The 24,637-nt window shown below is 43.3% G+C and overlaps 1 protein-coding gene across 1 annotated transcript; it reads right to left on the reverse strand.

Moving 5' to 3' along the window:
- ttbk2a (tau tubulin kinase 2a) lies at window positions 1–24,637 on the reverse strand. Its single transcript, XM_034144503.1, is given in 18 exon segments — window positions 1–4,211; window positions 5,056–6,107; window positions 6,899–6,978; window positions 6,981–7,230; window positions 8,009–8,085; window positions 8,088–8,548; window positions 9,913–10,136; window positions 10,241–10,448; window positions 10,790–10,947; window positions 11,142–11,267; window positions 11,379–11,471; window positions 11,595–11,660; window positions 12,376–12,480; window positions 13,062–13,202; window positions 16,417–16,490; window positions 17,718–17,865; window positions 18,759–18,923; window positions 24,239–24,637. Coding segments are annotated over 17 exon segments (3,786 nt in total). The 5' UTR covers window positions 18,828–18,923; window positions 24,239–24,637; the 3' UTR covers window positions 1–3,757.

Genomic DNA, 24,637 nt, shown 5'->3' on the forward strand with positions numbered 1-24,637 from the left:
TTATGTCTGCATGCGGAATGAGTATTTTATTTATAACCAGTTTATAAAAATAAAATACAAAACAATTTCAAAACAAAAAACAAAAAAAACACTGTACAAGGCATTGGTATGATACAAATGATAGAATAAACATAAATAATTACAGTTATATACAATGCAAAACTCCCACTTGTTAAATTCTTTCCTTGAAACTGTACAGTAACATTTCAAAACCATGACGTACATTACAAACATAAAAATATCCACCATTAAAAAAATCCTGACATTTGAAGTCAAAATGATGGATGGGTGAATTAGCAAATGTCACAATAAATAGTTTCTGTCAAATATTTAGAAGTTACTTACAAGTAATTCAATGTAATGACATGAGAAGTGTACAAGTGCACACCAAAGCTATCATTAGTTTCCGCCTAAACTTTGAAAATAAATAAAACATCTGGGTTTCTTTTGCTGGCATATGGGTATTTACCACAGATACCCAGCAAGCTACTATAAATGACACCTTTCTATGAGCAAGCCACTTTAAAAAGCGACAAAGAAAATCTCATCTGGAGGGTAACACTAGTACTACATCTCCACATCACTTATGTGCATTAATAATAAAGAAAACATGAGAAGAAATCTGATTATCTTTAGAAACCAGCAGCACTGTTTACTGTCTGTTCCTCCCTTTCACTGAAGCCTGTTAGCATTTAAGTTTACAATAGTTCTTTTTTTATTTAAATAATTACTTTATATTTTACAGGTATATATTAAAAGTCTGCACAACTGCTTTTGGAACTTTGAAAGCTTGAAATATCTTGAAATCTGGAGTTGAAAGAGGGACGATTCAAAGATGATTGCTGGCGACATATAAGGAATTGCACGCTCCAGATTGAGAGCATACTGATAACACACACATCTTGAATGCTGCACACAGTCGATCGAAACATTTCCCCACGCACTCTCACAGAAAACATGGATCTCTCCGGTAGAAGCACAGCTTGGTAAGCACAAGAGTCTGACAGCATTGATTGCAGTGTTGATATATTGACCTCGCTGACAGACCTTTCACACACAAGGAGATGAGTGACAGAAAGGCTTGGCTTGGGCGAATAGTGGAATGATCTCCAACACAGACAAGGCTCAGTCATCCCTCGCGTTGCACAGAGGGGCAGAGAGGAGACATTAAGGCGACTGACTGACTGAACGCTGTCTGCCTTCAGGACGAGTCATCATAGCTGCTCTGTGAGCGGTGATATCTGCAAGGTCTGCACAAAACAGCACGCGTTATACATCAATCTCTGTACGATCTCATATTATCAAATCTCAAGTCAAACCACATCTGCAAAATCTATAAAAATATTTGGCAATGTGATTTTTTTCCATATGTGACTGCTATTGAAATGTGGTTGCATGAGGTGCTCATCCAAAATCAGTTTATTACAGCATAGATCAAGGCTCCAGGGACCAGTATGTAGGGAAGAAAATATACTAAATATACTGTACACTTAAACTGATATCAAAATATGTTCAACAGCAGAACATTACTTAGCTTTTTTAGATTTCCCCTAGGGGAAAAAAAAAAAAAAAAAAAAGGGTCTTCTTTGTGACGTTAAACGCTGTTTCTTCATAATGGGCCATAAAGTGATCTCCTGTAAATAATACACTGACTATAGTAAAGTACCTTATGCAACCCCACCTAAAAACATCCGAACTATCCCTTTGATTCTTCAAATCACAGTTGTAAAGTCTATTCTCCTTATTTATTCTGGTCATTCCATCATGTCAGTATTTGCACCGAGTACAGTCCTCTGGGCTCGTACAGTCTATCATATTCCTGCAACACATTCATCCCAGTGAAGTCAGTGCAGGGAGCAAAGGAAACAAGTCAGGTGGGAAGGGCAATAGAAAGAATATTAGATGGGTCAGAGAAAATATATATAGAACAAAGAGAGATACCGTGTGTCGTTGGTTCTGTGTGTGTTTTTTTCTGTTGAGCATGCAAAGAGTAGCATCGCAAGGAAGCTGGAGTTATTTTACAGTATCTTACAAGCAGAGGAGGTTGTGGAGGTTCAGTGAGGAATCCTAACTAAATCAAACACAAACTGATTCCTTTCCCTTGTGCACAAACAAACTGTATGTCAAAAGACATTGTTCGGCACAGGAGGAACAAAACTAACAAGAAAACCATCTGGCATGGAAGCATGGAACATCATTTTGGTGTGGGAAATATATTACATATGGCCTTGATTTTCAATAACATTTGACAAGATGTTTGAGGTCTAAAAATCACATTTGATCAAGTTTTATCTCCAGGACTGACCAGGTATTTATAAACAGGACAGTTGTGATGGGTTCCACTTCAAATATTTCCTTTTTTTGTCATTACAAATAATTGCTACTTAAGTAACTGTCATTGTGTTTGATTTACAAATATTGGTGTTGCTACCTTTTCCTAAGAATACTGGTTAAAAGGGTCGTCTTATAACCGCTGGCACACCTTTTTGTTTAAATACAAACAAAGTGAATCCTCAAGCTGCCCTAAAGTGCCAAGGCACACGCCGAGACAAACATCTGTGTCTGAACATCAATACATACTCAGTAATGTACCTTGTGTTGCTTAAGCTATCTACTGCTACTACTCAATAACTACCACTAACACACTTCTAACCTGTAATCCCTTCAGTCAGCGAAACACTTCCGATTCCCTCTTAGCAACACAGTAGGCACAAAAAGGTGTGTGTCCTCACGCACTTGACATGATTGATTGTATAAAAGGAGTAATCCTTTTTGATTTAGCATTTAAAACTAATGTGAGTGACACAAAACCATACATCCACCATCACAAAGAAGAGGGTAAGAGTCTTAAGCATTGCTAAGCATCAAAATAAATATCTCAATAAATACAACTGTACACAAATATTGGCTTTATGCATTCGGATATAACATAAAGTAACATCATACCCTGCCTGCAATCTCTGAGTGCAGAGGAGATAACTGGGTCAGCCCCAGGGCAATATTTAATTAAGTAGTGATCATGTTTACTGATCTTCCATCAGTATATTCCAAGTGCATTAATACTGGGGATAAATAAGTTACATTACATTGTGGTGCAGGATGCATGAAGATGAATAAACAGGAAACTGATTTATTTATGTGCTCACCGGCCAAATAACTATTAGTTTACATATGATATTATGCCTGCATGTAAACCATTAATTCATTTTGCAGCTATACTATTTTTTTCTACAACATAATGATATATATGAAACGAGGACCCTGACTTGTCAACATGGCTTGTCTAATAAGTTCTTAAGAAGCACCGATTTTACACATGAGGCTCAGTTAGTAGTCGTCGTAAGAAGTACTCTTCAGCCGGTGAATGTCAGATTGGGTTTGAGACTTTTCAACAGTAAGCCTTACAAACTGGGCACTTATGCTTTTAAGTTACATTATGGGATATGTAGGAGCTTTAATGGAGTTTCAAAGACTCAGATTCTGTCCCACAGATTCTTTAGCATTCTTCTTAAATCAAAATGGAAAAGGAAGTGCATTACTAAATCACTCCTATAAAACTGGGCACATAAATCAATGAGAAACCCTGTGTGCAAATAGAAGGAGTGAAGAGAACAGCGGGAAACAGCGAGACAAGGTTCAGACTGACAGCGTAAAAAGGGGAAATGAATACAGGAAGACTCAGGCTTTAATCCTGACCAAACTATCAAGATACAGGAGTCCTCCCCTCCTCTGCTGCGCCCCCCCCCCGCGGGGGGAACTATCTGGCCAGCTTGCTCGAGCACTTGCCGTCTCGGCTGCAGCTCTTTCCCCTGGACAGGTGGAAGGGGCCCGTGCGCGCCTGGCGGCTGCAGCACGTCTCCGGGTGGTGAGGGTAGAAGCGGCGGGGAGGTGGCGAGCCGGAGAAGCTGGGAGGTGAGCGGCTGCGGCCCAGGCAACCCCCTCCCCCGCCCCCGCCCCCCCGGTGCTCGTGGCGGGAGGGCGAGGAGCTGACGGAGCGCTGCAGGGAGGAGGAGCTGCGCGGGGAGGCGCTGGAGCTGCGGTGGTGGTGGGGGGAGCTCGTCAGGCTGCAGACGCCCATCCGAGAGCCCCCGTACTGGGCTGAGGAGCGGTGGTGGAGGGGGGAGCCCCGGGAGCCGTGCATCAGCTGAGCGAGGCACGACAGCAGGTCTGAGTCACTGTTGCTGCCGGCTCGGATGCGGTAACGCCTGAGCCTAAGTGGATACAAAAAAAGAAGCAGGGCAGATTATGAATCAGAGCCAAGTCATACTGTAGCAAACCAGGAAACAGGGTGATACATCAAACTGAGCCAGTGGGTTGTACATTTATTTAAAAACGGCAACTACTATGCACATTTTGTTAGTAGTATGATGGTCTATTTTAGTGTATACTAACTGTTTCTGTGTATTGGGTGTGTATTTTTTATTTTATTTCATTTTTAACTCATTTGCAAAGTCTTGTTTATGTTGCTGTTAAAAATAATTTCCCAAATTGGGCTTAATAAGGTAATTCTATTCTAATCTTATCCAATTAGCTTAGCAAAACATAATGTCTTTGCTGTTCATCATAGTTGTTGTTGAGAACTGTACTGATGCACTGCAATATTGTTCGAATCTAATCTGAAAGTATTATTTAGGAGCCAAATCATGAATGGTTATGAACAGGACCTGTAAAATCCCATTTGTTATTTCTTGTAATTGTAAAAGTAATTTCTTTCTGACAAACATATCGCTGATGACGATCACCTAATATTTTATTTATAAGGAAAATGTATGCTAGAGGGGGTAGGACCAGAAACGTTTTTTTTAAGCTTCTTCTTGCCCCTGTTGAACATGACAGAGACTATTTGAGAATTATAATTATTTTTTGTATAATTATTTTTTTGTACTTTGTTATAATAATTATTATGAGTGAGAAGAAAAAAAAAGAAAAAAAAAAAAATATATATATATATATATTATTATTGTTGTATGTTTTGTTTCTGACATGTTCAATAAATTGACAAAAGAAAAAAAAAACAATAATGGCCCATTTATTTATAAAAAATCAACCAATTACCTGCCCTCCGCTGTGGGGCGGCCCGGTGGTTTTCCAGGGGGCGGGCGCGGCAGGTATTGGGCGGCCAGCTGCTCAGCAGAAGATACCGGATGGACGGGACGAGGGATCCTGCTCTTGCGGGACAGAGGGCTGGAGGAGGAGAGGGAGAGGGAGGGACCGTCGTCTCCCTGCCGGTCTGAGCGGGAGCCCATGAGAGAGTCCTCGTCCTGAGAGCGGTCAGAGGTGGAGGACAGCGGGTCCCTAGCGAGGGACACCACCATGGGGCCACGCCTATCAGAGAGGGAGGGGGAAGCAGTGGGAGAGGGGGCCGATCCGTGGTGGTTGGCTTTCTTCTGTAGGAGTTTCTCCTTGGCAGACCCCGCAGGAGGGAGATCCAACAGGCTGGAGGGCTCCAGGACTGGGATGCGACTGTGCCTCCGGCTGGGGTCCTTACGGGGGGCAGCCGGGGAGGAGGAGGGTGGTCCATCGGTGTGATCGTGGTTCACCTCTCTGGTCCCCTCCCCCCTCAGCTGAGGCTCTGTGGCACAGGGGGTCGGGCCAGAATCATTCTCAGGGTCCTTCAGCTTGGGGAACGCCCCGTTACTGAAATCCCTTTGGCTGTTAACAGTAGGGGAGAGGTGGCCATTGGCAAAAAAGGGGCTTCGAGGAGAGTGAGGGGAGCGAAGGGAGTGAGGGGAGTGAGGGGAGTGAGGGGAGTGAGGGGAGTGAGGGGAGCAAGGGGAGTGAGGGGAGCGCGGAGAGCGAGGAGAGGAAGGCAAGCGCAGAGGAGGCGAGTGTAGAGAACGTAAGGAGCGAGGGGAAGACAAACGGTTTGGCGGAGGGCCCTGAGTTTTGGGAAACATGTCTCCATTGACCATTATCTCAGCCAGGGGGTCTGTAGGAGTCCCGGGATTGGTGGGCACATGGTCCTGGGCGGAGCTGATGTCCGCTGTGCGCTCCTGCACCTGCTGAGGCTCGGCTTCAGCCTCACTCCGCCTCTCCAGCAGGAGGCACTGTGGAGCACTGTCTGATCCCGACTGGGAGGAGAGCCCAGAGGGACGCTGAGCCGTCAACTGGAGGGGAGGGGGGGGGGGGAAGTGGAGACATGGGAGGAAAGAAAAAGAGACACATGTGTTATTTAAAAAAATCAACCATACTAAAATGGGAAAAATATTCTAGTTGTCAAAGGCATGTTGCTGATAGACTACAACATGTCGAGTTGTGCTGTAGTTCTGTAGCAAGAGCCTGATGCAGATGTGTGAAAAGAGAAGAATTTTATAATATGGGGTAACAAATGGTGATTAGTTTGGCAACAGCATGCAATACCATAGCTACCAGACCGAAACACACAAGTGCTATGGCAGTGTCAGTCAAGCTGTGAGTACTAAACCAGCAAGTAGGACAGGAAACGTTCACGCAACTTCGCAGGGGGCTTCAGCGAAGAGAGGGTGAGGAACAAATACAGGGAGAGAGAGAGAAAGAGAAAGATAGAGAGGACAAAGACGATCTGAAACAAAAGAGACCATGCGACCTGTAGTCATGACTCGACATTCCAAACACACATGCCACAATCAGACAAACACACACCCCCTATTCAGATCACAAGGACACATGTCCAGACACAAGGACACATCTGACCCATGCTCTGTCTGGCCTGCACAATGCCCCTCATGGTTTCTGGAGAGAGCTGCCGGACCACAACACAATAAGCAAGCCAACTGAACAAAGAAGGCAAAATAAGCAACTTAAACGAAAAAAACAATGGAAAAAGAAAGAACGAACGGAAATGTTGACAGCCGGCGTGTTGGTTATGACGTAGAGGAAGCTGAATGAAGTTTTTTTTTTTTAGTGATGGGCTCATCACCTGCTGCAGCTGGGCACGAGTGATGCGTATGACGGAGGGAAACTTGGCGTTGGCAGCGCCCGCCGGGATGGCTGGTAGTTCCTGCGAGCGGGTGAGCGGGTGCCGGGGGCGGGGTACTGTGGGAGGGAGGCGTGGCAAGAGGAGGAGGAGGAGGCGCGCTCCTGCTGCTGCGGGTCGACGGACATGCTGCGCCTCAGGGAGGGAGGGTGGCGCAGGTGCAACGGGTCCGACAGGGTGGTCAGGAGTGTGTGAGGGCTGGGAGAGCGCAGAGGGATGGGGCTGGAGGTCCGGAAAGCGACTTCCTCAGGCAGGGACGGAGGAGAGGTGGGGAACTAAGAGAGGGGAAGGAGAGAGGAGGGGTTGTGAGACTGGTGCAGGGAGGGAGGAGATGGCGGGAGTTACCGTGGGGTGCAGGAGGATGAGTTGTTCTCAAGCGATAAAGCGACGGGAGGATTATTAAGATAGGAGGAGGATCTTAGGCTAGGGGAGGAAGACAGAGGCGAAGTATTTTGGGCAGATCGTGGACATTATGAACATGGAGGAAGTTGTTCTGGTTGTAGAAGAGAGAGTGAGGGGACAGTTATTCCTCCTGTCGTTTAAAAAGTTGCTCAACAATTGTAAAAGTGTTTTAAACTTTTAGATTTTAGAGCAAGATTTCGGAGGGCTGGCTGAAAGTTATACAAAATTAAAAGAGCAAAAAAGTAATTTAAAATCAGCATAACCAAAGTATATATAATAAGCAAATTATTGAATTTGGGAAGTAAATAAAAACCAACCAAATATATTGGAAAATGTCTGCAAAATAGGATGAATTTAAGCATATTTATTGCAAATCAAAGTGAATTTCAATAAGCTTTCTTTCCCCCATGCTGTGATCTGATAAGCTCTTGTGACACATATACATTTTTCTAACACATAAACACAGGCGAATAAGCGAGATAGGATAAAGCAGTAACATTTAGCTTGAAACTACAGCAAGATGCAGCTGGTGGGACTCTGACTGCTGTATGATATAAGCATTTGGTTCTGTAGAGCTTTGTAACCTTGTAAAATGCAGTCAGTAACATGTAGGCCATGTTGTGAGAAGGCCTTCAAAATGAAAGTGCTTACCTGAGTGAGAACTCCTTCAGCCAGAGCTTCACCCGGGCTGGTAGGAGTAACGGGAGGCAGACTCCCGATGGGCCCACGCTAAGCTCCAACTTGTCCACTTTTGTACTTCCCTTGGAGGAAGCCGTGCTTTCTCGTCTAGCTTTGCCAGAGAGAGGGCTGGGACTGCACTTCTCCCAGCCAGGAGACTGATCCCCCCGCTGGAGCAGCTCTGGCTCCTCATCCTCCTCCGAGGTGGCGGTCTTGGCTCCTGGAGAGCCGCCGGGCCTCTCCACCATTACCCACTCCCTGGAGTCAATGTCCTGCCTCCCAGAGCTCAGGTTCAGGGCCACAAAGCCCCCGCTGATGGCCGCCCCCTCTCCCTGCTCCAGGGATCCACAGGATGCTGGTTTAGGAGACCCGCCACCCGACCGGAACTCCTCGTCGTAGTGCCAGACCCTGTCGTGGCGCTCCCCGGCGGGTACAGCCTGAGTGACAGGGATGATCGCTGCTCCGTCAGCCGCCATCTCCTGCTGCTGGGGGCCGAGCTGCTGCCTCCCTGAGCTGAACACACAACACAGATTCAAACCATCCACTTAGTGCTCTGTCCTCTGGAACATTGAGCAGAAAAGGGTGTCAACATAGATGTATCTGCCTCCAGTCTCATATTCCAAGATCATCGGCGTGAAACAGAGAAAATTCCTTCTGTAACCAGCAGATTCTGCGGAAAGCAGAGAGCATTCTGAACTCCCAAGGTCATGTACTTTCACATGAATTTCGTCTGTTGCCATCAGGGCGTAGATATGCTCTACCTGATCAAAGGACTAATCGCTTTTCAAAATCATTCATCCCTTCTGCACTCAAACTTTTAAATTCTTGAAAGGCTTTTAACTTGATTATTTATTTATTTATTTATTATTGTGATGCTATGAACTATTTATAGTGTAAATTGGAATTATCCACATCTGTGCTCCCGGGTGTATCTGTGTGTGTTTTCTTCTTGTATGTTCCTGCCTGTGTACATGACATAAGCTGCTCATAACCAATTGCCCCTTGCGGGATTAATAAAGTTCTGGATTGATTGATTGCATAGAGCACAGATAGTGTACAACAGGGGTCTCAAACTCAAGGCCCGGGGGCCAAATCCGGCCCGCGACTTCATTTTATGTGGCCCCGCAAGAGCTTGCAAAGAATATAATACGTTTATTATACGGTTACATGCCACTTTACAGAAGCAGGTTGCCCATCAACTACATGCCCCACAATGCATCTCGTTTTGTGACATGCGCACTGAAGAGACTTGCAATTATTTGCCCTGGACTTCTGCTTTCAGACGTAGTTAATTACTAAGTTATTATCCTATCCGATAATAATCCAATTCAGAGGCAATAATGTAATATAATACATTATTTTATATATAGATATATATTATATAGTTACAACCGGCCCTTTGAGTGCAACCTTTATGTGAATGTGGCCCGCGATGAAATTGAGTTTGACACCCCTGGTGTACAACCACACACACACACCTTTTCGTTGGTGTGCAAGTTCTTTCATTGTGAGTAAAGAAGATCAAAAAGCTTGCATATATGTAACATCTGATAGTTCAAAATAAGCCATGGAGGAAGTTACATTAAGTTTGTTGCACCTGTTTTCTTCTTAGAAAGTGAAACATGTGAGATAAGGTGAAATATATCGCACTTTATTTCGAATCGAATTGTATCTGTCCAGATACCTGAAGCACTATTATTGTGGTATTTGTGTGAATGAGAGTGATAGAAGGATGATGATTTTTTGTCAGTTTTCCATGAAAGAAAAGTGCTGTCAGTTAGAGTTATTGGATACATGTGCATGTCAGACAATTAAAAAAATCTGAATTGGCCAACAAAATTGCAAGCATTGAATCGAAGGTTACTTGATAGACATACCAGGTCTCCAGGAAGCGCTCTGGACTGGGTTTGGCTTCTAGGCTGAGCCTCCTCTCTATATCCAGACTGTGAATGTTGCGGATCTTCCTCAGCAAGGGGCCATCGCGGTCTGAAGCCCCCAGCTCAGAGTGCAGTTTGACTGGAGAACCGAGACTCGGCCCAGCGTAGGGGTTCTGGTTTGCGTGGTTGCCCTGGTTGTTGCTGTGTTCCTCCTCCGTTGCCGCCTATGGAAAAGAAGTCCGTTTTTTTTTTAGCAAAGGATTACAAAAATGGTGGATTACTATTAGTATAACTGGAGATAAATGATCTGAGAGGAACTATATTCTACCTTCCAGACTGCCGTCCTGATGCGGTTACGGTTGCGGTCCAGCTCCTCCCACACATCCGCCTCCTGGTTGCGGTGGGGGTGGAGGGGGGATCCCGGCAGGCGGTCCGGGGCTGGGTTGTTCTCCGCGTCGCTGAGCTGCTCGTCCTGCAGAACCTCGTCTGTGTTTTCCCTCATCAGGTCGCCAGGGATCAGGGAGGCATTCGCCATACTGCGGGACAAAGATACACGCATTATTTGATGTATAAAGCTATTTTTTATTTCTAATAATAATAATACGCTTTATATGAATAGCAATTTTCATGCATCAGGTACAGCTCAAAGTGCTTTAACAAGGCACACATCACGATTTATTTTTCTGTTGAGTGTCTAAGCCAATATTTTGTCCCATTTCACTCATCGCTGATTATGTCTTACAATTGTAATTGTACGAATTGAATTAAATAGCTATAAAGGGAAGTGTGGAATTTCAACCACCTCTTGTTACAGTATTTATTACAAATAGCACTGGAATTAGCTATACTAAAATAATTGTAATTCAATCAAACATACCCCATGTGTGCCGGAGTGAGGCGTGTGTGATGTTGCGGTGTTGTGGCACTAGCACTGATTGTAAAAGTGCCATCAGTGCCGGTCCGCTCCCAGTCATAAGGGTCATTCTCCACGACATTGTAGGTTTTCATGCTGTTGTCAAACACTGACATCAGCAGCTGTAACAACACGAAAATACAAAACATTTTTTATTTTATTCAGCAAGAGTCTACAGAAAAAGAACAAACACTTGTGGTTCTTAAAAACAGGAAGATACCACATTGACTTGAGGAGATATTTCTAAATCATGCACTGCACACTTTACTAAAATATGTAGCTATAGCATCATTTAGCAAAACCAAAATGTCATCACCTGGTAGTCTGGCTTTGTGAAGTAGTCGAGTGTGGCGATGTGTTCCAAGAAAACACCAAACTCTGCCGGTAGGTGTTTGAGCATGAGACGATGGTCGTAAGTATCCTTCAGCTTCCCCACATGTTCCTGGGAATACACACACACACACACACCTGTCACATCTCATCACTTACAGCTACCTGGACAGGGCTGTTTAGTTTCCATGAAGGACAGGCAGCGATTATTGGCTCTGCTTACTTTGTCCTTGATCTTCCTCCATGGCAGCTGCCCGACCAGAAACTCCACCAGCATGTAGAAGAGAGACCACAGATCATCGTGACGACCCATCTCCTGCAGAACCACATCAAGGTTGAGTTCACAGTAATCAATTATATTGGATCATCGTCAGATCAGGACAGAAAAGAGAAAGTTGTGTAATGCATGTGAATAAATAAATGGATAATAGTTACTGACCTTATTCTTGTGTGCATTGACGGATGCATATCGGACAGTTCCCCTGAACCCTGCCACTGGACGAGGCTGATGAACAAAGACAGGAACAGACATTAAATACAAACATTTTACTATTTAAATTCAGCAAAATGTTGTCAAAAATAAGTCAAAACTATTTAAAGAAACAAGTTGTATGTCCACCTATCTTTTATCTAACCCCCAACTATTATTAGATCACATTAAATATTTCCTTTTTCTGCATTTGTGTTATTATCACATCACATTATGAGAAGGAGTGACTTGAAATTCTCTGAGGTTATGTGGCTACAGGGGACATTTTGCATTACACATAGTAATTTAATTCATTGTTATTTTTAGAAAGTCACTGACTCAAATAATCTGTTAAATAACTAAAAGAAGATACATTGGGGCCTTTGACATCAGAGGAGGTTCATACTGTACCAGTCGCAAAGATTAGAAGACCTTGGGATGTCTCAATTTCGTGATATATGCTACTTGGAAACCGGTTCTGACTGGATTTTGTGTTAGGAGGGCAGGGTTAAGAAGAGCTCTGCACTCCTATTTTTTTATACTTCTCCTCATTACAGCTTAGGTATACTAAGAGAGAGAGGAGAGGTTGTACAGCCACTGTTGTGTAGAGGTTTGCTTTCTGACATCACTACTTTAATATATACATTTCAAATAAGACAACAGAGAATAACCATATCATTTTGTATACATCAGTATTGTGAAGTGCAGCTTCAAGCTCAGTGTAAAGTCAGTAACAGAGCAGGGCACTTACAGGTCGGACCTCCTGGCAGGAGTTGGTGAACTGACGAGCTAAACCGAAGTCCAGCATGTAGCAGGTCCGACACGTACTCGGGAAGCGGCCCATTGCGAAATTGGACTGAACCAGAGAAACAGGAGGCAGTTGTTAAACAGAATAATAAAACCACATTATTTGTTCCATTATTTCTGCTTGAATGTTTGGTTTATTGTGTGTTGTTGTTGTTGTTGTTGTTGTTGTTGATGGTAATTGTTTTTGATTATCATCTGCAATGGTTTTGAGATTTAAAACTGTAAAATGTGATTGAAATGATAACTTGAACTATTATGTTGTAAATAAGCCTTAGCTATATACACGTGTAGATCGTTTATTGATTTTGCAACTGTAAAGGTTCCCCCTAAAATAAAAACATGTTAATAATGTTCTTGTAGTTTCAGGGGAATAAACATATCTCTATGGTGAGACATGTTTTAATACAGCAGCTCAAAAGCAGAAGATATGTACATTCTGGTAATTGTTGGGCATTAAGCCAACCCTTTTATTGAGCCAGCTTACTGTAAGTGCAACAAAGAAACTGAGTCAGCAAAAATACTGGCAGCCAATAAATAATCTGACAGCAGAAATAAAGATATTCTCATGTGTACTGAAATGAGAGCCAAGCATTAAATATGCCTCGTTGCTCCGAGCTCACGGTGACTCACCGGTTTGATGTCACGATGCAGGAAGCCCACAGAGTGGATGCTCTCGATGGCCTCCAGGATCTGCCGCCCCAGACGCAGCGTGGTGCTGATGCTGAAGGTTCCCCGAGTCATGCTCCTCCTCAGGTCAGCCAGGTTACGACCCTGAGATCAGAACATGGACGAGATCATAAAGTCGGACAACAGGAACTCTGTCTATTATAAAAGCATGTCATTGTTGGAGCTATATATTGCTTTCTATTATTTAATACTTATTATTTTCTTGCTGTTTAGTGTTTATAGTAAATGTATTCTCAGTTATTAAAGTAGTTTCTATGCTTTTATTATGAAGGCAGTTTTGGGCACTGGGTGATTAGAGCACCAGAGGCCTGTACTACGAAGCTGGTTCAACTTAACCTGGATATGTTGGAGTTAGCCGGTTGGCCTAAGCCAAAACATACGCGCTGGCGCTAAGCTGTACTACGACGCCGGTTATCAAGTGGATCGCTCAAGCCAGCCGTGTCCTATCTAGTTAGGTGCGCGTTCACATGAAAGGGGTGGTATTTGGAGCATTCGACCAATCTCAAACACGGAGAAGCGTACTGACAGCGCAGCGTCATACTTCCTGAATGAAAAGTGAACTTTAATATTAGTCAAATATGAAGAAGTTAAACTTTAAACATCCATGTCTTAAACACTTTATCCAGGATAAAAGCCACATAGCTGCACCTGCAAGGTGAATACAGCTGGTAAAAGAAAAAGTGTTTGAATGCGTACATTAACAGGTTTATGAAATCACTGCCCCAAGACACGAGTGGATCTGACTTTAATTAGGAGAATTTGACTCGAGTGTTTCGTCAACTTAATGTGTTGCTTAAAATAATACTTCTGCATACAGTATGTGACACTGTGAGTGTTACACGGCCAGATACGGCTCAAGAAGCTGACTCAAATAAGGAAATATATGATACATTATGATGTGATATGATATGAATGATAATGGGACACATCGACGTCTGCACTCACAGTGCCGCGGACTGTACTTAATGTTACTCTGATCCGGTTACTTATGTCGTGGCAGATATTTAAGTAAGCTTTCTTAACGCTAATGTTATAATAGTCAGATTGCTCTGAAGATGGGAGGGGATATTCTATTAATTTTCACGTTCACACAGTCAGTTGATTTTTGCCGGCTGTCTTTCCTGCAACGGCAGTTTTTCTGTATTTCCTCTATCCTGTAATATGACTTGATCGCTTTAAACTCCGCACACACGGAGCTCTGATTGGTCAGCAGGCGGTGCTTTCACTGAGTTGATCTCTAGCCTGCAACCTAACCTGCTCCGGAGCAGGTTTGCCGCTCAGCATAAGTTACCATGGAAATCTAGCCTGCTAAAAAGAGAACCAGCGTCGTAGGACCGGAACGCCCGAGATTTCCCTGAATTTAGCCGGCTAAGCGAAAATCCAGCTTCGTAGTACAGGCCTCTGGTGTAATTGTGTATATATTGGAGACAGGTGTGAGCAGAGCACTAGTAGGCACATGTTTATTTTACCAGGGTGTTTCAAGCCAAAAGAAAGGAAAGCCATAGGAAAGGCTTAAGGAACGAAATATAAGGAAACCTGTTGAATGTACTTTGTTATTGGAATAAAATGCACAAACGGAGATTCTTGTCTGGACTTAGATCGTTGCCCTGCATAAGTTTCGCTAACTGGTGCCCTCAGCGGCAGTGTTATTTTAAGTTAATTATCAGTTTGTGTGTGGCGCAGTGGGTTGTGTGTAGGTGTTTGGATGTAGGTGTTTGGATCAGCGGGTCACAGGTTCAAACCCCACTGCAGTCAGCATGTCGTTGTGTCCCTGGGCAAGACACTTCACCCCAAATTGCTCCTGTGGGGATTGTCCACAGTATTGAGTATGTAAGTCGCTTTGGATAAAAGCGTCTAACAAGTAACATGTAATGTTATGTAATGTTTTATTTCTATATGATTTTGGCCGCTACAGTCATAAAAGACCTAATCGTCTCTATCTACTACTCGTTTGGAAGCAGCACACTGTGACTGGGAAATGAAAATAGAACCTATTGAGTCTTTTACTGGCTGAAATGTTTGATGATGTGACAAACAAGCCAGATGTGCTGAGTGCATAGAAAAACACATAACACAACACCAATCATCTAGAATTAAACACACGGTGCGGGCGGGAGGTGGTGCAGCACATAAACATGTACTGAGAGTATGGTTGTATAAATCACATGATGTTTTATAGTATGTGAACAGTTTGTAGTCCTGCTGCCTAAATCACCAGCTGGAGAGTAATGCTGCTATAAATATTTTGAGTACAGGATGGGATGGCAAAAGTCAGTTTGTCTTTTGGTCTGTCTACCAATTTAGTCCACATGGAAATATCTGGAAATTGTAAAAAATTGTAAAGAAAATTGTAAAAAATCACAAAAAATATTCCTCCACCTTAAAAAAAAGAAATAAGAGGTACATTATAATTTTTGAAACTGATAATAATAATAATAAATTGGCTATCAAAATGGATGACTAATTGATTCATTGAAATGTTTTCCCTTATATTGGATCACGTTACAGCAGCAGTTTACTCTTATTTAGACACTTTTACAGAGTTATCCATCTTTTCAGATTTGAACAACGTCATTATTGAACACATACACATTTCTTTAAATTGTAATTCCTGAATCAAAAAGTAGAAGGTGATTCATTATAATTATATTCTGCTTACTTAAAGGTGGGGTAGGTAAGTTTGAGAAACCGGCTCGAGATACACTTTTTGTTATATTCCATGGAATGCTCTTAACATCCCGATAGCAATGAATATCTTAAGTGCTTTGACAAAAAATCCATAAAAAAATGTCATCTGTGGAAGCCGTAGTACTGTAAAAAGTACGACCAATCATTTTAGCCGGCCCGGCTAAAATAACTGGATGGCCTACCTGCCTGTCAGCCTTCCATCGGTGCACAAACTTATCTCGTGCCCTCATTGGTCATGTGCGCGTTCGTGTGTGTTGGAGGAGGGGCTCTGTAAGGAAGTGGCAGATTTTTTCCGGCTGTGTATTTTCAAATTCTAGCGCACTCGAGCTGGTTTCTCCAAAATGACCTACCCCACCTTTAAAAGTTATATTGACTAGACACATTGAATAGACTAATACATTATTGACAAGGAAGCCAATCACTGCCACAAACACATGGTACTGATTGGCTTCCAACGATTCCTCCATCAACTGGAGGAGCCTGAGTGAATATTTTGTCAAGACTTTCACTGGAATTGTCAATAATTTATTGGTCAATCGATTAATTGCATAAGTTTAATGTCTAAATTCAGTTAAGAGTGAGGCATTAAGTCCTCTGCATTTATACCAACCTGAAGCTCCATCACCACGTAGTTGAAGCGGTCGTTGCGGCCACATCCCACAAAGCGACACACGTGGTCTTTACCTAGGGGAAAAAAGGAAGATTACTTTCGGAGGAGAAGGAGAGGTGAATTTTACAGCATCATTTGATGGTAAGATGCGTCACGCTGTGTGAATCATGATGATGTGCATGTTCATATTTCTCTGCCCTCTACAGCTCACTGCCCTTCCATCACCACGCGGCCCTGTGCTGTACGACTCCCTGCTGATTTATCGGCTATGGCACACAACGCCGGGTCCATACATGAATGCATAGTTTGTTTGTGCATATGTGTGTGTGTGGGAGCAAATGTGTGTGTGTGTGTGTGTGTCTGAAAGGACATTGCTGCAATAGAAGCTAGACAGCAGCCACACCCCAAACCCTTACGCTTTAAGTGAATGCAAACAGCTACTAACCAAACCCCCAAGGTAAAACAAATACATTTAGAGTATATTTATTCCAGTTTGTCTTCCTATAAGGTCAATGTTTACATTTGGGTGGGTCAGCAATGTTTCTATGAAGGGGGGAGTTGGAGTTAAGCCTGTCTCAAGTTACATGTTGGTTCCCCAAGGAAGCACCCAACACATGATGCCTGAGGCCGCAGCCATTAGACAGCAAACATGATCCCAGCCCATTGATTTCCTCTCAGAGGAGAGAGAGAAATGAAAAGGGCACATTGGTCAAAAGGCAGGAAGGACAAGGGGAGGGGGGAAAGACACCGTTAAAAACAGATAGGAGTAAAACTATGCAACCCCCCCGAAGAAGCTCTCCTTTGTTGATCCTGTGTCTCTGCTGTGAGACGATGGGAGTGTCCGGGAGCACAAACATAAACTTCCTCTATCACTGGCATCTTGAACTTTTACATGAATCTCCTGACTCTTAAACCACAATTAAAATGTGAAATTAAGAGAGAATGAATGATCTGTTAGATGACGGTGTGCTATGCAGCGCAGAGACTAAATCAAAGTGAGCTGAGCCCTGGGTCAAATTGTAATTTTAGAAGAGTCAGATGATATCTGGTCTCAGGGGAAGAGATTACAGGCAAACCCTTGCATTTCACAAGCATGACACTTCCTGGATCAGTCTGCCTTTTACTCATTTCTCCCTGCTTATGTGTTGCATCAATCTCGGGACAAATAATTGACCGAAAATGTTTCTCTCCTTTGTTCTTCTGCCACAATTCAGTGTCCTGTCTTCCGTAGGTCATCGGGCCAGGGAGGATCAATCGATTTCAGAAATGTAACCAAATCCAGTGAATCCATTTCGACTCACCCTGGAGCTTCTTCAGCACGGCGACCTCCATCTTGAGCACCTGTTTGGGCTGCTGGGCCGACTCCACCTTCAGCGCCACGCTGACCCGCGTCAGGAGGTCCACCGCCTCGTAGATCTCCCCGAACCCGCCTCCCCCGATCTTCTTCGCCTAGAGGGAGACGATAAGACATGACATCAGAGGAAATACCACACAGTCTGCGTAACTGGACAGCAAGGTGCACTTTTATAAAAGTGTGAACATAATGTGCCCTATCTTAGGAAAGTTAGAAGGACACACACACACACACACACACACACACACACACACACACACACACACACACACACACACACACACACACACACACACACACACACACACACACACACACACACACACACACACACACACACACACACACACACACACACACACACACACACACACACACACACACACACACACACACACACACACACACACACACACACACACCCACACACACACACACACACACACACACACACACACACACACACACACAACACACACACCCACACACACAACCACACACAACACACACCCACACACACACACACACACCACACACACCCACACACACACACACACACACACACACACACACACACACACACACAGCTAAAGTTGTTGGATTAGCTGCAGCATTCTTATGTAACTCTGTTCATTAGCAGACAGGAAGTGCTGCCAGTGAGGACTAGCAGCTTCACTGGCACCCAGGCGGGCAGAGAAGTGAGGGGCCGGGGCCCTCCGGGGTGTACTGCTGCCTATAGCTCACTGCACCACCACAAATAGATATAAAGGCTATTTTTGGATCTCCTGTACTGCAGCAGGCAGGCAGCCCTAACTGGACACACTCAACCCCAAAGAGTCCGACCCATAGGTGAGACACTTTAGAGGAAAGCAGGGGAAATCATTGTGTGAGGAACAAAGAGTTGTTGTGCTTTGACACAGTGTGAGCCAAGCAGTGATGGGGCTGGACAAACACTCTGCCTATTGTTGCGGAATAACACGTCACTCACCACTTTCCATCGTTCCTTGACCAGGGAGAGCACGGTCAGGATGTCAGCTTGCTCCGTTCCCCCGCTCATCCCGTCTGTGGACCTGGGACGCTGTCCTCACTGCTTCCCCCCCCCTCGACCAGCGGCCTCACACTGACACGAGCATTAGTGCCTTGATGGAGAGCCCTTAGGAAGCCAAAGAGAGACACAAATGTTAGAAACTGAGGAACAACTCTCAAGGAAATCAATAGAATTATTGTTTTTTAGGCTAATCTAACAACCTTTACTGTATGTACTTATGACTTGAACCATAATGTACCAACTTTGAAATCATACTTGTATGTTGACATTATCCATTTCTGTATTTATGCGAGTTTCCTGTATTTACACGGTTCCTTACATGTTATGTCTAACTTCCTTCATTTTACAATTATTGTCTTTGTATGAAGTCTTACCTATGCTCTCCTGTGTTTGACTCTTATAAATGTTGCTGCAATGACACCTGAATTTCACTATGGGGATGATAACGTTTATCTCATCTTATATTAATCTGCACTGCTTCGAGATAATGCTCTTGGGTGCTTCAAAAGGGAGATTTATTAGAGTTGAATATGCATAAACAGGGCTCCAGAGTGTGACCAATCTGTCAAGTGCGACCCAACTGAACGTTTTTATTGGTCGCTTTTGTGGGCCTGACATTTAGCACGTCTGTCTCCATGTGTGTAATGTTCGAAACTGGAGCCCTGTACTCCTCCCCATGGGACAACACAGCCTTACAAACATACAGGTAATTCAAAGTGAGGAGAACTTTTGATTGATATTTCATCCATAAAAATGCTTCAGGGTCGTCACACCTGTCCCAGACCTCTGATCACAAAAGAAGCCAAAAATAAATGGCTTTTTCAGTTACAGTGGCTCAGATATGATGAAACATCCAATATTAGACAGTGCATTTTATTGCTAAGAGTCAGCCAAAAACTGCTTTTGCTGTTGTAGAATATACGTTCTGATTCAAAACGTTAAAAAAAAAGCACATGTCATGCTTGTGACCATGACACGTGTTTGGCTGGTAGACCGGCACCCCCCCCCCCCCTGCAGCATTTTCAAGGAGACGCAAACTCAAGCAGTGAGATGGCCAAAATGATAATACACTCCAACAATGCTTAGAACACACAGTAGATAATATACATAACGATTTGGATGCACATAAATGCTAACGTTTGTCTGCAGTCCTGTCCAATAGGCCGTTTTTTTGGACTGTTTGAACTACATGTGAAAGTTGGAGAATGTCCACATTGGAGAGACAAAGTTAAACCCCGGCTTAATGTCTGCAGCTTTCTGATACTCGACCATGGCAGCAGCTGCCACACCTGCTGCCAGCAGCTGGCCTTCTGAACAAACTGGCAGACAACATTCCTGTGTCTTAAATTACAAAAAGGCTTCATCTGAGTTTCATTTTTCCAAGCAATTTATCTTCTGGGTATGACAGCCAAGGAGCACGTCTCATAAGGAGAGTCTAGTCAGATATAATGAGTCTGCCTAATTTTCATTAGTTCTGGTTGTTATATGGGAGACAAGGTTTGCATCATTATAATACAAAAAAACAGTATTTTGAAGACTAACTAAACTGTATGAAATGGTGGCACAAGTTTTTTCATTTATTGAACTGAATAATGTTTCACTCATTTGATTTGGGTAACATTTTGTAACAGTTTTACTTTACACGCACCCTCTGAGTGCTGACTACTGACTTTATTAATGGTTAATAAATCACAGTAGCTCAATTGGGTTGCCACATTGGGAAATCCCTCTTCTTATTATTTCTCTTTGATATCATATTTCATAAAAAAATACTTGAGGGTTAAACTCTCTCTATGTTCCATCAAGTCTGACGTTATACATGCTGATCAAGTTGTTAATAAAACACATCACAGATCTGCAGCATTTTCTACCAGGTTAATGAAACAAAGAACTAAAAAAAAAAGCAACCCAGAGAATTTCTTTGCTAACTGGCAACCCAAGAGTTATGACGTTTAACAGATTTATAAAATATAATTAAATTGTTTCTTAAAAGGCCATTAGTTATCTTTATAAAAGGGTGACTTGTTGGAAAGTGGCTCCAATAAATCTACTGGCATGTTGCCCAGGCTTTGTTTTTACATAAACAGTTGGCTGTCTGTAAAACAAGGATCAAAAGAAGTTTGTCCTGGAAAAGTTGGGAACACACTCCTTTATTATCACTATTTGTACATCCATGTCTTAGATAAGCATTCCTCCAGAGAGAACACGCTGATAACTTCCTTCAGACGGGCTTCAAATGCTTCGTTTCATCATTCTGCACACAGCGCGCTGGCATCTACCGTTATGCAACCAGCCTTCAAAACACTATTTGGTTACGAGGCATGATCCCGACATCAAGGAGGCAATCAATCCCATCATGCACCAGGGTGAGGTTGGGTTGATGGAAGAGGGCAAAGCGTGGTTAGACTACATAACAGCGGAACAACAAGCATGAAATGTGACCCAGGGTTGAAAGTCAGGAGTAAGGTTAAACTTTAATACAGAGATGACAAGATTAGATGAGATGTCTCAGTAATATAAATCTCTTTTTAAGACATGTTATCACTCTAATGGCCTTTGAACTGTATTCTTTTAGCATGCACGTCATAATGTTTGGATTTATTTGAATTACTGTGAACACTGAACGTCCAAGATTTATATTGAGGTTTCTTTCTTTTTTTAATAAAGGGCTTTTTTAAATGGTTTAAACAGTTTACAAAAGTCGAGTTCTTACTGTTCCCATCATTCCCTGAGGTACATGAATACATGTGCGTACAGTATCTATACACAAATACAGCTATATAAATACATTAATTTAGATATGTTCAAAGATCCACATACAAGTAGATAAATAAGTAAATAAATCCTGAACCAAACTTCTACACAAGTCTCTTTCATGCACCAATTTATGTCAATGTCACACATCTGCACAGAGAAACACAGTGAGACAAAGAGAACAGAGTAGGAGCCGCCTTGTAAAACCATCTGTGTAATTCTGGATGTGATGTTAATCTGTGGCAACGCAAAAAACACAGAGCGTGCCGTCAAAACCACAAAAGAAACATGCTGTAGAATCCCTTTTAACCACAGAGGGATGAGAGAGACTCACTGTAAACCCTGATTAAATAACCTCTGCTGTGGGGCTAATGTCACAACTTCAAGGTCACTAGTGTTGTCCTCCTTTTATAGGAAGAAAACGTGTTCTGTTACATCTGAGCTATCGTGCATGAGTCATTTCTTATTCTGTAGGAACAGGATGGTTGGATGAGCAATGCGAGAAATGGCTGACATTCAGCATCTACGGATTGTGAACAAACATTGGACAGAGAAGTAGCAAACATACAAGAAAAGAGGGATGTTTTTGTAGGACTTTGCTACCTGACCTTTACACCATTGCATATGCTTTAAGGTCAAAAGTCTGAATAAGTCTTAGCCATCTTGTGCCCCTTTTTATCCCTGAAAAACCGGAAAGATGAAAGATACTACCTGCCAGTCGTCTTTTTTAACTACATATGACAAGCCACAACCCACATGTCTCCAACTCAAGCTTGTTCACACTTTGCACCAACACACACACACACACACACACGCACAAACCCGGCCACCTCACGCTGGGAGTAATCTCACACCTCACAGAGAGGCAAGGCTCTGCTCTTCCTCCTCCGCCTCCTACTTGACATCAAACCTCCGATGAATGAATACAAAAAAACAGAAATTAAACCAATGAATGACGACCGGCTGCTGTCGTCTTCTCATCATGAATCACGCTTCCTGACCTCCTGCATCACCATGCCGACGATGGTGCAGTCCTTTTCTCATTTGCTGACTGCAGCTTGTCGTTGCCGCTGCCCTTTGGGTCTGCTGAAAGCTGCACGTTTTTACGGCTTCATAAAGCATCATGAAATGTGCTGCCACCCACAGAGGATTCCTGTGTTACTGTTAATCGACTTCATTTTTTGTTGAGTGAGCTCTGATCCCGGAAGCACGCTATGACTGCATGTGCAACACAACACATGGCTTAATAACTCCACTGAAAATCTGCTTAATTAAGTCTAATCTGTGTGTGGCCTGACTCAGTAGCAGGTCTGGGACACTTGTCTTGCTGCTGCTGGCTGAAATAAGTGTCTGGTCTGAGCCCTGGAGAGGAGCCAGCATGGGGGGGGGGGGGGGCCTCCACACTCGGCCACAGCATGGATAACATTGATCTAGTCTGAAGAAAACTGTGAAAGGATAAGTGTGTTTTTATATGGCGCCACTGAAGCCTTAACTATCAAGGATGCACTCACCTTAAGAGCAGTTTGGGTAATTACTTTCAATGGAGAGTGCCTAAAATGCATTTATGTTAAGAGCCATTTGTGCAACAACAGAAAATAAAAGAAAAACCTCTGGCAAGTTGGTTTCAATGGAAAGTGACAGGTAGAAATCTGCAGCAATGTCCCAATATATTTATCATGCTAGTCTTCGAAAAATTAAACCACCTATCTGCATAAGTGGGAGAAGTTCTCTGATCCAGTACCAAGGTGTAGGAATACTCTGTCACAAGTAAAAGTCCTACAATGCATATGTTACGCAAATAAAAGTACAAAAGTATTGGCATTTCAATAAACTTAAAGTACCAAAAGTAATAGTACGCATTATGCAAATGGTCCATTTCAGAATAATATATAATATATGTCTTGATTATAATTATGGATGTGTTTAATCACAGCTGGTAAAGGTGCAGCTAGTTGTAATTACTTTGTATGCTGCAGGGTAGCTTGTGAATTGTACTCCAGGTGGAACTAAAGTCTTATTTAATTGGTGTTTATATTTCACATTATTATTCCAATTGTGCAAAAATAACTCAAAGGTAATAAATAATTCTAGTGGAGTAAAAGTACGATGTAGCAAAAACAATAATACTCAAGTACAGTACAAGTCCCTCCAAATTGCACTTAAGTACAATACTTGATTAAATGTGCTAAGGTACTTTACACCACTGGTAATTACTTTAAATGGAGAGTGCCTCAAATGTATTCATTTTAAGAGCCATTAGTGCAACAACAAAAAAGAAAAGACAAACCTCTGGTTAGTTGGTTGCAATGGGATGTGACAGGTAGAAATCTGCAGCAATGTCCCCATATATATTTATCATGGTATAGTCTTCCAAAAATATAACCACTATGTGCCCTCCCTGCGGTGGACTGACTGTTGCATAGAGAGTTGGTTGCCACAGCAGATTTACTCAGGCGCGTCCACGCACATTGGCCGCCACACGCACCCTCATCCCGCCTGGCTGTGTAGGAGGAGGTTATATATACTGTGAGCTGCTGACAACATGCAGGATAACAAACATGCCGTTGCACGCGACAACGAATTGAGGTGTTTTGGACAATGGGGCGAAAGCGAGAAAGGGCCAGAGCATATATACAAGCACGGCCTCCTGATTTCTGAATCCTTACCTCGGGTTTTTGCTGCCAATCCTTGATCCAATCCAGCCGGGTGTGGTTACAACAAATCCTCTGCTTTTGGAGGCGGAGGGGACGACATTGAACGGAATCCCATCGCGAGGGAGCCGTCCATGAAGAAGAGATGGCGGCGGTGGTCGCGTTTGTAGAAAATGTTAGAGAATAATAAGCAGGTTTACAGGGTGGAATATGTCGGAGTGTTGGTCGTCCCTGTTCTCCTTCTGCCTGCTGTCACCTCAGCATCTCTATCGGCCGCTGCGGATCCGTGACGTGACGAGAGTGTGATGGTCATCAGCCTTCCTGCGTGCGCGGCCCCGATTCCATTGCCCCTCGCAACAAGATCGAGCGCGCGACACGGGGTCTTTAAAAGCGCGCTCGCTGTGTCACGGGAGC

This window comes from Trematomus bernacchii, unplaced genomic scaffold, assembly GCF_902827165.1.
Source record: "Trematomus bernacchii unplaced genomic scaffold, fTreBer1.1, whole genome shotgun sequence".
NCBI lineage: Eukaryota > Metazoa > Chordata > Actinopteri > Perciformes > Nototheniidae > Trematomus > Trematomus bernacchii.